The 18,978-nt window shown below is 35.2% G+C and overlaps 3 protein-coding genes across 5 annotated transcripts in view; 1 reads left to right on the top strand and 2 right to left on the bottom strand.

The window, feature by feature from the left end:
* Positions 1-3,253, bottom strand: part of LOC137393382 (ciliary-associated calcium-binding coiled-coil protein 1-like) — a 13,331-nt gene extending 10,078 nt beyond the window's left edge. Inside the window, exons 1-3 of one of the 2 annotated variants that reach the window (XM_068079915.1) lie at positions 3,167-3,253; positions 2,732-2,776; positions 912-1,003 (exon numbers count right to left, since the gene is read on the bottom strand). In XM_068079915.1, the coding sequence (XP_067936016.1) occupies positions 912-1,003; positions 2,732-2,776; positions 3,167-3,190 (161 nt within the window). In that variant the 5' untranslated portion in view covers positions 3,191-3,253. Of the gene's footprint in view, positions 1-911; positions 1,004-1,937; positions 2,046-2,731; positions 2,777-3,166 lie in introns of those variants that run through there. The other variant, XM_068079914.1, reaches the window with a different exon arrangement.
* The window catches only part of LOC137393383 (ELMO domain-containing protein 3-like), a 24,905-nt gene extending 5,927 nt beyond the window's left edge, over positions 1-18,978 (top strand). The window contains exons 1-8 of one of the 2 annotated variants that reach the window (XM_068079916.1): positions 10,491-10,589; positions 14,308-14,433; positions 14,541-14,629; positions 15,325-15,448; positions 15,703-15,825; positions 16,169-16,299; positions 17,625-17,829; positions 18,119-18,978. In XM_068079916.1, the coding sequence (XP_067936017.1) occupies positions 14,340-14,433; positions 14,541-14,629; positions 15,325-15,448; positions 15,703-15,825; positions 16,169-16,299; positions 17,625-17,829; positions 18,119-18,252 (900 nt within the window). In that variant the 5' untranslated portion in view covers positions 10,491-10,589; positions 14,308-14,339 and the 3' untranslated portion in view covers positions 18,253-18,978. Of the gene's footprint in view, positions 1-10,490; positions 10,590-14,307; positions 14,434-14,540; positions 14,630-15,324; positions 15,449-15,702; positions 15,826-16,168; positions 16,300-17,624; positions 17,830-18,118 lie in introns of those variants that run through there. The other variant, XM_068079917.1, reaches the window with a different exon arrangement.
* On the bottom strand, positions 3,293-10,349 carry LOC137394759 (uncharacterized). Its single transcript, XM_068081520.1, has 5 exons — positions 10,177-10,349; positions 9,498-9,634; positions 9,207-9,386; positions 6,220-6,346; positions 3,293-3,700 (listed from the first exon to the last, which is right to left on the bottom strand). Exons 1-5 carry the CDS (start codon positions 10,277-10,279, stop codon positions 3,621-3,623), a joined length of 627 nt encoding a protein of 208 aa, XP_067937621.1. The 5' UTR covers positions 10,280-10,349; the 3' UTR covers positions 3,293-3,620.

Raw genomic sequence — 18,978 nt, 5'->3', positions numbered from 1 at the left:
TCAATGCTAGTTTAAAACGTAAGTTAGTTTCTTCTTCGTTCCATTTGTTGTGTTGAGCTATCTCCTCGAAACTTTCTACGAACTCCTCTATATCTGTTGCTCCATCGTACGTTGGTGCTTGTATTTGTTGCCCTTTTGGTTGGGCATTTTTCTCCGCTTGTTGTTTCAAGTACTTTAGTATTTCCTTATTCTCCTCTCCTTCTGCCATTTTCGGTGTGTGTTCGTGATAGCGTTATCCCACGAGGCTGCCACCAATAAAGGGAATTTGTTTAAATTCAGCTAAATTGCTCCAACCTTCACAGAAATGAGCCAGCAAGCGTAGACGGTGTCTTGTATAGAAGCGATAATGTTTGTATTATGAGTCAAAAAACTGTAGTAACGATAATAACAATATTATGGGTATAACCAAAGTGATGCAGTAAGAATAAGATTCGTAGTTGATAATGTCGGTGAAAGCTGCGTGATCAAAATCTAAAGTTACTCAAGAAAAAGCGCTTTTTTCTTATATCCGGTCTTGAGCTCTTCAGTCTGGGTGGATAAAAATGTAGATTAATACAAGAGGATATCATGCGTTAAATATGAGAGTAATGCGTAAATAAATTGCCATCGCCAGATTAAAAACAATTATAAAAGGTACTTACGGCTATACTATTACAATAAAAAAATAAGCAAATGATATTAATTGATAGTCTAGGTCAAACAGTACCGAACAGTATATGACAGTTTAGGTCGAACGGTCTTCATCTATATAATTTCACTTCACATACAACAATACTACTACTAGTATAATATTACTACTAGTATAATACTACTACTAGTATAATATTACTAGTAGTATAATATTACTACTAGTATAATATTACTACTAGTATAATATTACTACTAGTATAATGACATGCACTGCAACTTACTTTTCAACTTCCTCGACGTCTGCTTCAAGAAGACTCTTGGTTTGTGCTTCATTGATTACCTTATTGATGAATGGATTTTCTCGATCAGTTTCCTTAATAAATATAACTGTTATCATTACTTGAAGTTACTTACTATTGTAAGTACCTACTTACTATTGTTTTGAGTCAGTCAATATATACTGTATAAGTACACTACTTGTAAGAGTACACACTCACCTTCTCAAGCATAGAAACAGTTAGTAGTACCAAAAGAGCACCGGCTAGCCAATAAATTGGCCAACATTAAAATTTAAATGTTTTAAAAAAAAATAACATAGGGCTGCTAAAAGATAAATGTTAACAACAAGCTCAAAATGACTTGTAGACAAGGTTTCATTTCAGGTAGATATATGCAAGTAGCACAGTGATAATAAAAGGCGTCATACTAACAAGTACAAAGCAACATCCCCTTTTTGAACTTTATCTAATTTTTGCTAATACCAATTAATTAAAAACGACTATATCATTATAACAATAACATGCTTGTAATGTTGTGCTAAAAACGTATTAGAATGAGATGTTTTTGGCACCAACAAGGATATTTTGAGATACTTATACTTTCGGTTTGTTGGTTTCCGACTGAGCAGTGCAACTTTCCAACCAAAGCTGTTATTTTAAAACAAAAAAACTAACGTTCATAAAAGAAATGAGTTGGCTTGATAACCAATTTTCTTAAAAATATTCGAAACATTGACTGTTAGAAAGTAAATCCAATCCGTACACCTTAAAATGCTATTATTTGTGGTAGGCCTACGCTGTGTTACCTTAAAACTTGTTAAAACCAACAAAATGTATTTGTTTAATATAATCGGATTCAAACATAATACTGTGCATACTACATGTTTTTGAATCGATATGAGACAAATTGATGTTAAACAGAAAAAATCGAGCCCTGAAGACATCTTTAAGGTCGATGCTAGAATGTGAAAAAAGCTATATAAGTAATTTAAAAAAAGGAAAAAGCTTATTGCCATAGAAGTTGCCTACATCATCTGATTTAGCATCTTTGTGTTTCCCTCTGCCAATTCTGGCAGATCTTTTCATTTTATTATTAGTTGCGAGCGATAATTTTCTTCGTACTTCAATGTCCGCCATAGTTAAACCATTTTGCTAACATGGTAACAGAACATCCCTTAAAGAAACGCAAATAAATTAAGAAACTCGACTATTTGAACGGATTTTTTTTAAATGACATGGTTTTCGCGATAACAGTTAGACGCCTTCTGTATTATTATTTGCAGGTGGAACCAACTCCCAACCTCAATTTTTTTTGTTTATTTTACAAAACTACTTAACCAAGCCACCGTGACGACACAATTTTCGACCAAAAAACTTAATAAACGGCATCATTATATTGAGTTATCCTATAACAGGCCTTGTACTTGCATTCTAGAGAGCGATTATATGTGGTAGAGGGTTTTTGTCGGTAGCAGATGGCAGTTCTGCCGGATATCATGAGCTGCCTCACCTGCCTGCTCTACACTCGTTAAATTGTGGAGAGCAAAACCAATGTGCCAAAATAAAACTAACCTTCAACAACTAATCTAAAATATTGGCCAAATCAAGATTTCAACACCTTCTTTGTAAGCTCTTAAGCTAAATAATAGATAGGAAACGATTAGACTCCGTTAAAACTATGTGCACAGCGAAAATGTTGATCAAGAGTACAAGACATTAACTGCAAGTCATGCAGTTACGAATTAAAGAAGCTAAAGAAGTGTTAGAACATAAGCTGTTGAATGAGTAACCACCGCAAATAATTCAGGCGAGTAGTACTTTACCTTTCTTGTTCCATCACTGGGGACTTTTTCAATTTTTCTTCCTGACTAAAAACATAGGGTAAAATCAAGATTTGTCCCATAGGTTAAAAACATTTTGTCAAGCAATGTCAGGTTATTCAGTGCAAAGTCATCATGGAATAACCAGACTAATAAGTATTGCCTATGTTGCTAGAGGTTTTTGCTTCAATATGCTTTTTTAGAAAACGGGTTGAGTTCAACACATGATGACTGTTTTCCATTTTTCAATGTTTGATTAGCAATTGCGCTACAATCTGTGGATCCTGGGAACAAGTAGAGCCCAAGGTAACAACATAAGCAAGTTCTAGTAAAACGTATAAAAGCATTCATGGTTACTATGCATGCAGCTCTAGGATGAACTACCATATGAAGTAGCTAGCGTCTAGTAGAATTAAAAGACTTGAAGCAATTACGTACCTTGGTTCTAGCTGACCGAGGCATGCCTTGACTAGACAGTTAGAGACAGGTGGTCTGTTGACACTCAGCACTAGCGTGCTGTTTCTATAGAGACTGGCAAAGCCAGCTTATGCACTGAGGTCTTAAGACGCTCACTTATGCATTATATTATGTTGAAATGTAAGACAAAAGTGTTACAATGAGCCAATACAACAGAAGCCATTGTCACGGCGAATAATAGCTATTCAGAGGTAGTAAGCGACCATATAAATGACACACGGTCAGCTAACAAATAGTCGATATCAGGCAATATATACACAGATGGCCTTCAAAAGGTTTTTAATAAAAGAAGTGACAACTCCATAAAAAGACGAATACAAAGGTTGGGCGCGCCTGCACCAGATTTATCGAGACACTGTCCATTCCTGTGCGCAGAGAGAGTCAAACATTCCTATCTCCCCTATGCATATCTACGCTAGAATCTCCTCACAAACGGATTAAATAGATCTGGATCCTTCTGAAACTGTTCTTCTTTGCGGGTGATAGGCATAAGCCCTGTAAATATCCAACCACATGTACATCAGAAAAAAGAAGGACACTGTTTATAAAGTAAATAAAAAGACCATACAAAGGAAATGAGACAGAACTTATATTAAAACATGAATAGGATGAAAGTGCCAACATCTAAAAGACCAAGAATTAGTGGTGGTGAGCAGCCATAGAGAGATGAAAGGTCAACTGAATCAGGGTGGCTGAACCAGAAGGAGGTTGATGGACTCTGGTGTAAGAATATGTCAGATAGAATGAAAGATTAAATCTATAGTAGGTCAGCGGTGTTGCGTAGAATGGAAATGGTGAGTATAACAGCAAAGCGGGTGAAGAATATCAAAGTAACAAAGGGAAGAATGATAAAGTGGCCCCATTTGAAGGATGGGGACAATAAGACGTATGTACAAGCATGCTAGAGGAGTAGAAAACATTGGTGAAATGTTCAAGAAAGCAAGCATGTAATGGCTTGTGTACATGATGGGAGAAGTACATAGTGTGAGAGAGGCTTTACTCAGGGTAGATGTACAGTGTGAGAGAGGCCTTACTCAGGGTAGAAGTACATAGTGTGAGAGAGGCCTTACTCAGGGTAGATGTACATAGTGTAAGAGAGGCCTTACTCAGGGTAGATGTACATAGTGTGAGAGAGGCCTTACTCAGGGTAGATGTACATAGTGTGAGAGAGGCCTTACTCAGGGTAAACGTACATAGTGTGAGAGAGGCCTTACTCAGGGTAGATGTACATAGTGTGAGAGAGGCCTTACTCAGGGTAGATGACCATTGTGAGAGAAGTCATGAACTAGAGCTGATCTAATAAAATAATATGGTTAGCAAAAGCTCTGACGCATAACCCTAACAAAAATCTAATATTAGAATCCTGCCATGTAAAGTTGGTTGCACAATCATTCCTTTTTAAGCAATTTCAAGAATTTTATCCAAATCAGTAGATATCGTCCAGAACTAACATGAAAAGATTTGTTTGACAAATCTTGCATGCAAAAGATAACAAATTGCAATGTGGTTGTTTTAAACAATGCACTAAATTACAGTATTTTTTATGTAACCAAGTTGGGAGACAACAGCTCCGAAAAAATGAATATCAATGCATCATTCTGCAGTATATAAGATAGGCGATTACTGAATATTATTAAGATGAATACTGTTGTAACATTGTACAATATCAGTATATAACATGGTACAATATCAGTATATAACATGGTACAATATCAGTATATAACATAGTACAATATCAGTATATAACATGGTACAATATCAGTATATAACATTGTACAATATCAGTATTATAACATGGTACAATATCAGTATATAACATGGTACAATATCAATATATAACATGGTACAATATCAGTATATAATATGGTACAATATCAGTATATAACATTGTACAATATCAGTATTATAACATGGTACAATATCAGTATATAACATGGTACAATATCAGTATATAACATGGTACAATATCAGTATATAACATGGTACAATATCAGTATTATAACATGGTACAATATCAGTAGGCTATATATAACATGGTACAATATCAGTATTATAACATGGTACAATATCAGTATATAACATGGTACAATATCAGTATTATAACATGGTACAATATCAGTATACAACATGGTACAATATCAGTATATAACATGGTACAATATCAGTATATAACATGGTACAATATCAATATATAACATAGTACAATATCAGTATATAATATGGTACAATATCAGTATATAACATTGTACAATATCAGTATACAACATGGTACAATATCAGTATATAACATGGTACAATATCAGTATTATAACATGGTACAATATCAATATATAACATGGTACAATATCAGTATATATAACATGGTACAGAATCAGTATTATAACATGGTACAATATCAGTATATAACATTGTACAATATCAGTATTATAACATGGTACAATATCAGTATATAACATGGTACAATATCAGTATATAACATGGTACAATATCAGTATATAACATGGTACAATATCAGTATTATAACATGGTACAATATCAGTATATATAACATGGTACAATATCAGTATTATAACATGGTACAATATCAGTATATAACATGGTACAATATCAGTATTATAACATGGTACAATATCAATATATAACATGGTACAATATCAGTATATAACATGGTACAATATCAGTATATAACATGGTACAATATCAGTATTATAACATGGTACAATATCAATATATAACATGGTACAATATCAGTATACAACATGGTACAATATCAGTATATAACATGGTACAATATCAGTATATAACATGGTACAATATCAGTATATAACATGGTACAATATCAGTATATAACAACCTACTATATCAGTATATAACAACCTACTATATCAATATAAGCATCTTTCTTTTTATGTTGGGGTAGTACATTTAATACTACATAGATAACCAAGCAGTAACTGATCACCTCAAAACGCTAATAAGTACAAAGAACGATGAGTGCATGAAGAACAACATACCCATGGTTCTTGACCTTTTAATAAGTTTAGCTATGCGACTTTGCATAGGAATACATAACCCAGTTACACTTGATCCATAAATCCTTCCAGAGAAAGGTGATACAAATTGGGAGAGCAATCTAACATTCTACAACACCATAGATTACCAGATGCACCATTCTTTACATACCGTAAAACATCTATTTGAACGCCACCTTTATTTGATGGCCACTATAGGAGGAGAGTTGAAAAATAGAATGCCACCCTGTAATTGAACGCCACCTCCTCAATTTGGCCGCCACTTTGACATTATTTGATCTTTACAAACCTATAGCAGCAAGCGATCAGCAGAAAAGTGTCCACAAAATGGTGCTAATAATAACATTGTTACACCATTAACAATAAATTCTTTTGTGATTGCTGTTCGTAACAAAATCTATTTCCTAACCTAAAAGCATGTTGTCTTTTAAACTTTGAAAGCAATGCCATATAAATAAATTAATTATTAATAAATTAAATTAATAAATAAAAATATATTACTGTATCAGGCTAATCCAGCTCCTTATTTAACGCGGCATTGATACTTCGAAGTAAGTGAAAAATGATTTACAATTACAGTAAGACTATAAATTGTGCTTAGCGTGCGGCTAAAGGTTTATCATTATTTTCGCAATATATTTTTCAAATTTCTGCGTTGCTAAAAATATATATTTGGACGCTAATACCGACTAGCTCAGCAGTACTTTAGAAGAAGAGTTGAGGTAAAAAAACATTGTGGAGGGTATTGAACAACCAAAAGATGTTTGTTTTATCGAAAGCAGCAATTAGAACCTAACTGGCCAAGCAAACGATGCAAATAATTTTCTTTCAAAAACGTTAATTTTTGTTTCTGCATGTATTATAAGTATGGTTCATTTATGTCACTTGTTCATGAATATATATTTGTAGAATTTGATAGATCATTGTTATATAACTTATAAATTTGCAGATTTATAGCATATTATTTGATAGCATCCTTGCTGTTATATAAACTCAGCTTGAATGTAAACACAGCAATGAATCGATGCTCATAACTCCTCTTCTATTGCAGATAAAAAGCTAGTTTTGGCTGCAAACCGTAGCAAACATATCAATGAGTACAATGAGCTTTTATGCAACATTGTTAAATATAGTTATAAAATAAAACTACGCCTTCAAATTTGGACTGAAATAAAAAAATAAAAGCTCCAACAAATTGCAATGCAGGCTATTAGACCATGGAAGGTTAATTAGAAGCAATAGATATCAACTGATAAAGATATTTCTCAGCTTCCCAATGCATATTTACTTAGAGATCTACGACAAGTTGAAGGTAAGTTATAGCAGATTTATTGCACCCAAAAGGGTTAATGTCACTCAACTCGAAGGAGAGTGCAAAATATAGGCGACATTTGTTTCAACCGTTAGAGGTTCAAATTTAGCTTCCCAAAATTCTGAGTTATTTAGAAAATACAACATCACCCTTTATTTGAACGTCACATCTAATAAAACGCAACTACAGAGGGGTTGAAAAATAGAGCGCCATGGTGTTCAAATAGAGGTTTAACAGTATTCAAAGTTGATCAGCTACAAGATTTTCCTTGTATGTCAAAACTATCAAACATTGGACCAAACATTCCCATGACAATAAACTGTGTTTTATTTTAATTTGTACAAATACTAAAATACTTATCAATCACTACTTAAGGTAGTGATATATAGCATTAAAGCAAATGCATTATATGAAACATGTAAAAAATTAATTTGTATGTAAAATAATATAATAATAAAACAGTAATAAGTAAAGAAAGGTTTTAACTGCCAGCTAACCTTGTTGTTAATAATAGACTAACAGGGCCATAACCTTGATGGATAGGGTGAAGGTTGAGGTGATGATGGATATATGGGGCTAGTCAACCTAGACCACATGAAATGAAATTGACACAAAATATTTATATTTTTTTGTTTTCACATTTGATATTGTTAAAATTTTATCTCTAACTATCACATCCAGCTTCTCAACCATCGCTGATATCAGAATTTTTTATGAATTCTTTTCATTTTTCCCCTCAATAACTATTAGATATCATCAACAAGTTTTTAAAAAACTGCTCTGAAATGTTGGTTTACATTTTTGTATTATTTCTTGTGTTATCTCCAAGAAAAGCATTACCTTGTTTCTTTTTCGTCACTAAATACACTTGTAGAGTGTTCATGAAATCCATGATTTTAAAGTTATGAAAGGAAAAAATGAAGCAATGTCTAATATTATTCAAACACCATAGTAGCAAACTATGTAAACAAAAATTGCAAAGATATTAACTGATTTACAAAGCTGCAATGCTTCAAGAAAATTCAGACATCGCCTGTTAAAATTTCCTTCCGATATTGAGTTATATATTGGCTCAGTTTCACCTCAATGTTAAGGTGGTCATACAACGATGTTGACTGTAAACAGAAGCATTTAACTCTAAATGTTTAGGTCTTAGCTAGGCAAACAGGTTTTTCTTTGCAAATGTGTTAGAGAGCCTCACATCAGTATATATGGCAAGTGCTACAGAGGGCCTCACATCAGCATATATGGCAAGTGCTACTGCTAACAGGTGCCAGTAAACCAATTAAAGATTATTATTACCTCATTTTCCAAAAGTTGAAGTATGTGAGCAAACTACAAAAATCTCACAAGTCAGTATTATGCAGTCATCCAATGGTGAATAATGTACTCAAATTGATCAAGTTAGCCATGTGCATTCAGCATAAACCCAATGGCTCACTAGTGCTAAATGAAATTGCATTTGCATGTAAAAATATATGAAATGTATTTATTACAATATAATGAAGATTAAAGATTACTGAACTGTAACACAGGTTTTGGATTTTATTATTAATAGCTGAAGCAACAACTGGGGGCAATCCTAAAGAAGAGCATTTTTAAGCAAGATAGTGCTATAAAAGGAAGAATAAAATCTTCCAACCTTTACAGCCCTCACCTTATAATCCAGTGGAATTTTATATTTACAGATAATGCATTTCTTTTCCTCTCCAGTGTATGGAGATAAATCACTGCAGACAATTCCATCTGATTGTACGCTTGCTGTTAGGCTAGTTTTGCTCTCATTTGCTGAAGATGATTCTAAGTTTGAAGAGAGCTGAGAGTCCTCATGATTTGGCTGTAAGAACAACCACAGTATGAAGTAAACTACATAGATAGGGCATCGTCTCAACAAGGAAGCCATACTAAATAATTATTAGTTGAGAATACATCTCATGATGAGAACTACCTTAGCCTGTGACCGGATAAGCTGTACGATGTCATTTAGCGGTGTTATCTCTCGGTATGGTTGATATTTCAAATGCGCATCTTCTTTTTCTTTCTTTTTAGCAGCGTGTTGACGGGCGAGTTTCGCTTTGTCTCTAGCTATAAAAAAGTTAAAATTGCCATTATCATTCATACCTAACACATATTTGAACCAATTAATAAAGCACTTTGTATCACTGTCTAATTGTCAGAAATAAAATACTCTAATAACATATTTGTATAAAAATCGACATAAAAATGAGCCTTAATAATCGCGAATATGTGTATTAGGGTACAGCCATGTTTCAATATAATAATACTGCAGCTGACAACAAAACATGACTTCTTCGCACTGTTACCAAATTTTGCTGTCTCACTATTTGTTGGCAAAATCTTGAATATAAAGATGAATTCACGCAGCGGCTAAGCTTTCTATTTGCTTTAGTTGAAAATTTTTTGCGCCATTCAAAAGCTAAATGAGACATAGTAGATCACATCACTTGATTCCTAATTAATAACTATCCTAGTATAATCAGTTTTATATAAAAATATTGAAAAACAATTTATTTTATAGTATGAATCAATGTGTAATAACAAAAAGAAGTAATTCACTAGGTATAAAGAAACAAATTTTATTAGATTCAAAAGTCAAAACAACTTACGAAAGTCGTGGTAACACGATTGAGTACCGGCTAAGTAGTATTTAATAGGTGTGAGGCACGTGGTGAACTTTGTTTTTAGCCGCAAACTAATCCCTAAAACCATAATTCATATATTTTATTATAGTTGTAACAAAATATTTTTTCTTCGATGTAGCTGGTTCGCCGTAATAAAAAAGGAGATATCGCCTTAATAATCGGCTTTATTGGAAACGCGAACGTTTGGCGTAAGATCCATCTACAATCTGTCATAGAGTAAATTACTGCAACAGTTACTAAACACCGGCTATGGCAGCGGTTGTCATCGTCTTTTGTGTAGCGAACCCAACGCAAGTCCGTCGATTTCGGGCACCGATAAAAACTTAATTATTGATCAGATAATGGCAACAAGGCAAATGTCAAACGGAACATTCCTGGTAATCACTATGTAGCTGGGCTTACCATACACTCTATTACTCCACAAACTTCTGAATCATCATATTTATTATTGCAAGATATTAGTTTGTTGTTGGTAGTCAGATGAAAGTATTCGTTGACTTGCCACTGTTTTTCAGGATCCGTGCACGGGTTATCTGAATAACATTAATCATCATATTCAACCGTAACTGTGACGAATAATTTAACTGGTTGTTGGTTATGTGGGATTGTTAATGCTGTCAAGAACACGTCTATCAAATGTGAGTTAATTACAACATCGAGAAGGAAATGTATCTCACACAAGAAGTTGGCTACTAGTTGCACCTGTGAACGTTCGGACTACAGTACATATTCATCTGACTGTATACATTTGGTAAAAGTATTAAAGTGCTGGCTTAAATATTTTTACTGCTGGCTTATACTCCCTAAAAATGTTGATGTGTATCATTATTATTTGAAAGCTAATTCTACTAATACAGTATAGTTTATTAATTTAGCTTTGCGCTGCTTAGCAAAAGCAATGATATACAGCCCCCAGCCCCATGGGGGGGGGGCTGTATATCATTGGCAAAAGCAATGCAAGGATCACTTAAAAAAGCTCACAATTATGCGGTAATAAGGCTACTCTGGGAGAACCTGTCATATTATTAATTGCTAGACATGGTATCAATGGAAAGACTTCACTTAGCTGGCTTCATGGAAAATGAATTGTGAATTACCACAAACTCAACTCCGGTGTAACATTTGGGTATTTTGTCTTCAAGTGTTGAAGTGACAAAATGTGTGTAGTGCTATTGAATTTTATTGCTTTTTACAACCAATAGAAGCTGAGACCCTAGTATGACCTCATAGCTATGTAGATGGACACCGTTGGTCAGTTCTTTGAAAGAGTTTGAGCAGCCGAGTAGTAGCATTCCTGGCCATTCCTCTATATTCATAAGGAGTCAGTGCGAATATATTAAAAAAACAGATCGCTCATTTTTTTGTGTGAGATAATTCTTACTAGTCATTAATCTCTAAGTTTGCATCATTTATCCATTTGCTTGCTCTGCATGTTGGTAAGCGTGGGATTCACCAGCATATGCCGACGGGTGAAGATAAAACTGAACTGAGTGTGTATTTGACACACATTTTATGACATGATTTCAGATGTTAGTGAGGATATGAGTTTCAACTTTGAATGCTTTGGTTGCTGTTTCACTGAAGAATTGGCATGGAGCTGTTAGTAGTATTCACCTTCGATGAACTATAACATTTGCCTCCCATTTCAACAACTCCTTAGCATTTTGTTGGATCTGCTCAGTAGTTTGGAAAAGAAGGTCGTTTGTATTAGTCAAGGTAGATGCAATAGCTGAGCTTTAGGCTATCGATGAAAGCAATGGCGCCTCCATAAGTAGGTGTTATAGTTCAGTGTCATCAAATATCCTGGGATCTCTTTCTTGGCTATACACATATAAGTCACGAGTACAAGGCTTACTAACATGAATAAATATCTCAACTTTTCTTCTTTCTTGAAACTGCTGTTGGTGTAAGCTGTTCTTTTTGTTCCGGAGTGTTCATCTCTCTGCAATTTTCATGCTCAGGGTTTTCTATTTGAGTTCCATAACTTAATGTTCTACAGGAGATGTTAGGATGTTTCGAGCTCCATTTCTACAACGTCATTTCAATCAGTTTCTCATGCGATTTTAGTTGCATACAGTGCCTTATGTAATTACTTGCGTGCTACTAATCAAAGCTACATAAGATTTGTTAACTTTGACTTGAGCATTCATGACAGAGGTTACTCAGCCAAGACATTAGAGTAACAGCAGCAGGCTTGAAATCAACAACATTAAAGTTGAACTGTGATGGTCCAAAGTAGAAGTTTGAGAGCTAATGGCAAGAGTATTTGTATGTGAAATTAGCACAATGCCATCTGCTAAATGGTGGCTGCAGTTTAAACTACCAATAGTTCATCAGCTAACGTCTACCATTACAGTTATATACTGATAAAGAGAGTAAAGAACGTGTCTCGCTGATTGTTTGAAGCATCTCTCTAGAAACAGCTTGGCTGTCTATTTTTATTTTCAATTTGCTGTTTATTAATTTTGTCATTGTGTGTGCATGAGAAGACAACCTTAGTAATTAACCTTAATGTTTTTAAATATAATTATGTGTTTATTAGCTGGCTGCATGCCTTACTGTACAACTCACAACTTTTTTAAAGATGATTACTACATGTTCAAGTGGGGCTTTATAAGGAGTGGTTGCTGACTGCTCTCTGATATTCTTTTACCAATTCAACAGTTGGCTTTTTTGATATTTTGCCAAGTTGATTGATTATTCATTTTAGACCATATTAACAGGACTAGTTAAAAGATTAGTTGTGCGGTAATTTTAAATATTTTTTTCCTCAGTCACACAACTTGAGTTTGTCTATTAGCCTCATCAGCTTTTGGTTGTCTCTCCGGTTGATGTCTAACTTACTCTTTGCTACTACAGTGATCACTCGCTGCAATGTAGGGGATGAGAGTTGCAAGGAATGAGAGTTATCCCAACGTACACAAAAAGTTTTACTAAACTAAATCAATTCTACAGTTATTTATAGGCTATTAAAGACAATTTTGGAGCTGCGTTGTACCGCTATCTTTTTTTTGCCTGCGCGGAGCATAGAGATTATCACATTACTTGTTGAACAATCGATGATGTGTACTAAAGCTCGATGCTTCAGACTTTGCTTGTAGTATCCCCTATATTCCCTGATTGTACCACCCCTCTTATATAGTTTCTATTGCTTTTTTCACCAACTTGCTGATAGTTTGCATCTTGCTGAACTCTCCACGGTTTCTGATGTTTGCCGTTCTAAGAGGATTTGCACTGGCAAGTTTTTAGAAAATAGAAAAATTATTTTTGTTATAAAATAGAAAAAGTTCATTTATATTCATCAAACCATCATCGTTTGATGGCAGCCGATATGTGTTATGGGTCTAACTCGTCATTTGAAGATCGTGGACAACATGCAGGTGCGATAGAAGTTTTCCAATTGTTTAAGTTTATTATTTTTGGGTTATCACCTCATGGCATTACTTCTAAAACTGTCTTCTGACTGACATACTGATGGTATGGGAGGTCCTTCATCTTTAGATAGCCCCAATAATCCTATCATATTGTACACTAGTAGCGATTCATTAAAAATCTCTGCTGCTGGAAATCTGTGAGCTATAAACTTGATATAGTATTATTCATCTAGAAATCACCACCTGATGTCAGTGTTCCGAGTATTGTATAGCATGTATGGCTACAGTGAGAAGACATGTAGCATTTAGACTCATTCATCATCAGTTTAATTGAGCCCGGAAATTGCATACCTAAAAATCAGTAAGAACTAGGACTCTGATATAAACATGGTGTGCGCTCATAATCAATTACATAAGATAATGTGATCATAAAATCTTATTTCACTAATTAGACAATTGTATACATTGACAAATATTAGGGAGATATAGCATGTAAATTCAATACTAGGTTTAGATGGATTATTGTGCCCTAGGTTTGATGGTTAATAACAGAGAACAAGCTTTATTGGTTGGTTCTGGTGTGAGACCGGCCACAGATGGCATCTGAGAGTATAGATGTTCTAATACTTTGGAACAAGCTTAGCTTTTTATTCCCCAAAACTGAGAGCATTACACCAGCTAGGTGTTGTCCATAATTTTCACTTGACTCCATCTTCTATAGGTCTTTTAACTTGAGGTGGTGCGTATGGTGTGATGGACAAGGAGTTTTTAGCTGCCGAAGAGGAATGGAATGCAGTGCCCTCTGTCATAATATCGAAACAAGATCCTACGCAAAGATATCAACATGGTAATTTATTTGACCTGTAAAATTCATGTACACAGATATGACATGCATGGATTTCTGTGTGGTCTGCGTGCATTTCTGACACCACACAATTCGCTTGTTGTTTTTAGGTGAATCTGTTGAAACTGTTGATGCTCTAACCTCCACATCTGGAGCTATAGAATACTTCAGGAGACATGTTAATCTACCATATTATCAGGTATAACTCTATATGTGATATCTGGTGTCCTTGCTGCACCCATAAGGAATACCAACTTACAAAGTATCAGTAGATATCAATAAAGTAAACCATAGTCATATATATAGCTGATAAACTAGTGTGTCCTATAAGGTATTCAATGTTACTGTATCAACTAGTGTGTCCTATAAGGTATTCAATAATGTTACTGTATCAACTAATGTGTCCTATAAGGTATTCAATAATGTTACTGTATCAACTAATGTGTCCTATAAGGTATTCAATAATGTTACTGTATCATCTAGTGTGTCCTATAAGGTATTCAATGTTACTGTATCAACTAGTGTGTCCTATAAGGTATTCAATGTTACTGTATCAACTAGTGTGTTCTATAGGGTATTCAATAATGTTACTGTATCATCTAGTGTGTCCTATAAGGTATTCAACAATGTTACTGTATCATCTAGTGTTAGTTTATAATGTAGGCAGAGTTGGTGAGTTGTGAAAGTTAGTAGTGTCAATTATCATAAATAAACCGTAAACTTTACTGATATTGATCATACAAACACATAGTTTCAGACTGTGCAATCACTGAGGGTAATAAGTTTGCAAGGTTTCATTTACGCCTGTAGGTACATTAGCAAGCTTCTTGTCTTCTTGGATACAAGTTTGAAGAGCTTACGCAAGGCGCTAGTTGTGATCGCTATCTCTTGCAGCAAAATATTAAGACGAGCATAAAGCAGTCTCGGTTGAGGAGTTGTTTCAACTTGCTGTTTGGGCCGCCAGGTCTCCACCCCAGTCTTGCAGATGACAGGGATCTCTTGTTTTCAATGGCACTTTGTAAGTCCTAATATTAGTTTGGATAGCCCTGACTGGCCTTCATTCCTATTGCTATCCTAAAAATATTCTGTAATCTGTGAATGTTTATTCTTTGAACACTCACTCAGTGGTATTTTATGGCCCACTTTACAGTCTATAACTTGGAATATAATCAGTTGTTATGTAAGAGCATACTATGAGATAAGAATGACGCTTCTATATAGGGAGTAGTCTTCTCCTGTTGCTGCGCTCTACACATTTAGTCATTGTTGTAGGGCAGCTCGACGATAGTGACCTGATTCAGGTTCAGATGCTTTACACGGTGTACAGGCAAATCACCCATGCACAACAAAACCCTCCTCGATATGGAGCTCATTGGGATGATATCGGATTTCAAGGTCTGTTTCTATTTCTGTATCTCTTTCAGCTGGTAAGCCTGTAGAATATCTGGTAGAATAACAGGTTCAATTTACAAAAAGTCCTCTTGTGGCAACCTTAAATTGCTCTTGGCAACGTGATATGTCCCGGTCGTCGAGGTTCTCTCGCTTCTGGACTCAGGCGTGTCCCCCTAAGATCACCGCGCCGTCGTTTGTGTAACAGTGTTTTTAAAAACACGCACCGCCTCTGCTTGCGGTAAGCTAAGCAGACATTGTACTCGATCTTTAAGGGTTTGCTCTCAAACACAGAATATCTTTAAATGTGTTTCCACTTGCTAGGTTATACTCAGTTGTAGTTTTGCAGGTACAGATCCAGCAACTGACCTGCGAGGTGCTGGTTGTCTCGGTCTAGTCAACATGGTATACTTCACAACCACCCAGAAGTACAGGAGTATATTCCTTTGTATATTTAGTATGTCCCAACACTCTTTACAGGTGAGTAAAGTGTCTCGACATTGTCCTATCTCTCTTGACACTCTCATGGGATAAGAAGGTTAGGTGTCTAGGTATGCATGTGGTGTCTTGTTGTGAAGACCTTGTGCTGTAAAAATTCCAGGGTGTATATGGGTGGATAACAGGAGATTTCTCATCTCTACAACTACATAGGCGATAAGGAGGAACACACCTCTAAAATTTAGTATTTATACTTGGGTCATCATCTCAGAAACCATGGTTAAGGGAGGTGTGTAAGATTTGGAGTTATTTACACTAGCAGAAGGAAAAAATTCTCCCAGTTATTTAGCAAAAAAGATATTGATTTTAACTTAATTACACGAGATTTCATGGTCAATAAACTAAATGCATGTTCACCATTAGTGCTAAAGCATTGTTCTAAAAAAACTGGTGTTAAAGTTTGAGAAACGAAAACCAATACATTATTTTATTTACATTTCAAAACGTCATAGCAACTAATATCAAGGAATTGTGATATTTATCTAGATTTCTGTATTTATATACAAAAAACTATGTTGAATTAAAATACCAAAACAGAGTTCAGCTAGCCGTCATGGGAATAGCTGTATATCTATAACAAAATTTATAACTTAAAACGGCTTGGCGGTATTGTCGATTTTGAGCACAGCCATAGTATCACCACCAGAATCTTTAGGAAATAATAACAGTAGCATATCGCACACCATCGGAAACTATAAACTTTGATCTTATAAAATCAAATAATTCATCTTATAATTAAATCTTATAATAATCTGATAAGAATCTTTAAGAAAATATCATCATCACTTCATTGTCACTGCTTTCGACATCAGTTGGAATACCAAAGTACTCAGTACAAGTGTCCAAAATGTCAGAGTTATTTTTAAAATCGACAAAAAAGAATCGATTACTTTTATCGGACGCCATTTTTCAGTACTTCCTGTTTAGAGTAGCAATGGTTTTGAGGGGGTTTTTCCGAGGGTTGGAGATTTCTATTGGCTAAATTGACTTCAGATTCAGAAAGATCACTCTTTGATTGGTCCGGATGCACGTGTTGCAAAAATCGTTACCAATATTATAAATTCAGTGAGTGCAGCTCCTAAGTCGGATTACTCAACTTCGTGATTTGCGACCTAACTATGGTTTCTGAGATCACGATCCATTTAGTATTTAGTGATAACAACTGTTGCAAAGGTTTCCTGTTTAGTGTTATCATACCTTGCTATAGGGCTGTTTTTGGCAGTCTTGTAGCATCAGGGGATTTGACTTACATCTTAACGGTCACCCTCCTTCACTGTTGTCTACTGTTGGATATACTTATTTTCTAGAACTTTCCATTCTGCGTGATGAGTCTGAACATGACACGCATAGCCTTACACGCACTCAGATCTCAGTTTCTCAACAAACCGGCCAACCATTCCGGAGACATCATTGCTGTTTTCAATGACTTCTATGTAGGCTGTTTCTTTGCCTTTGCCACGATATGGAAACAAGGCCATAAGACAATAGAGGACTCAGGCGTAGTTATCAAAGGTGAGCTTCATTTCATTGGTTTGTGTCTCCCGCTGCTTTTTCAGCCGCAACTGCCCAGTAATTATATATTTATTGACTCATCTTGGCTATTTTCATAGATGTTTGAACTGGTGGCAGGCTGGTACACAGGTTATAACAAACATGCATTCATTTATCTTTTTATCAGGAATTTATCGTATTAAAAAGTTGATGGAAGGGTCAAGGGTCAGGTTTTGCTATGCGTCAAGGCCTAGATGCCTTGTAGGGGATTGTTATAAGGTAACTCTACTGTTGATTTTTTGACGCGCAGATGTGGAGGCCTACTGCTGCAAGAATGTCACTGCGGTGTTAAGAAAGTTGGCACTGTGCACAGATGAGCAGGCAATTCCTACACCAACAAATTCTGAGCCTGTTGATGAATTTACAAACCTTGAAAGACTCTGATTTCAGTCCATCACTCTCTTCGCCTTCCATTTTATGCTAGACAATCCAGCTTGTGCCAGGTTTAGTTGGCCGAGTGACTCCTAGGATCCCAAGCTAGCAGTGGGTTACGATCCCTCCCAGCATCTCTTCCTTCCCTTGCAGTTATTGCATAGAAATACAGTCTAATGACTCTCTGCTTCTGAGGATATAAGCAGGTTTGACAGGTCTGAGTGTCACTCTAGTATTTTTGTTAGTTACATAGTCTTATGATTAACATAGTCAGGTGCTGCCGGTTTCCTGACTGCTGATATTAGGTCACCGTTGCATCCGTCCTTTTTGCGATATTTGACTGCAGATATTGTTTCCTTCCGCCCAATCAGTGATATTACTTTGTTACCATATAATATCATGTAACGCTGTTGTTACTTGTATTTTCATTGGAGTTGCCTTCTTGTTGTCTCACAGGACAGTTGTATTTTAACACAATTTGCCTGTTTATCCATGTTTTATATTCATTGTTTTTTGCTTCCATATACTGTTATAATGCACTGAAAACATTCGAATGAAGATAGTGTGGTTTTGTATTTATAATTTTTACTCCAAAAACTTCATAACACATTCCTATAGAAAGAAACTTTTGTCGTTACTCGTTATAACATGTCCCATGCAAAATCACCTTGTCATTGTATTCAGAGATGACAGGCTTTCCTTGCTCCTGCGTATTTTGCATTCGTGTTACATCATTCT

Source organism: Watersipora subatra, chromosome 4 (genome assembly GCF_963576615.1).
Source record: "Watersipora subatra chromosome 4, tzWatSuba1.1, whole genome shotgun sequence".
NCBI lineage: Eukaryota > Metazoa > Bryozoa > Gymnolaemata > Cheilostomatida > Watersiporidae > Watersipora > Watersipora subatra.
This window is presented reverse-complemented; position numbering and strand designations above follow the sequence as displayed.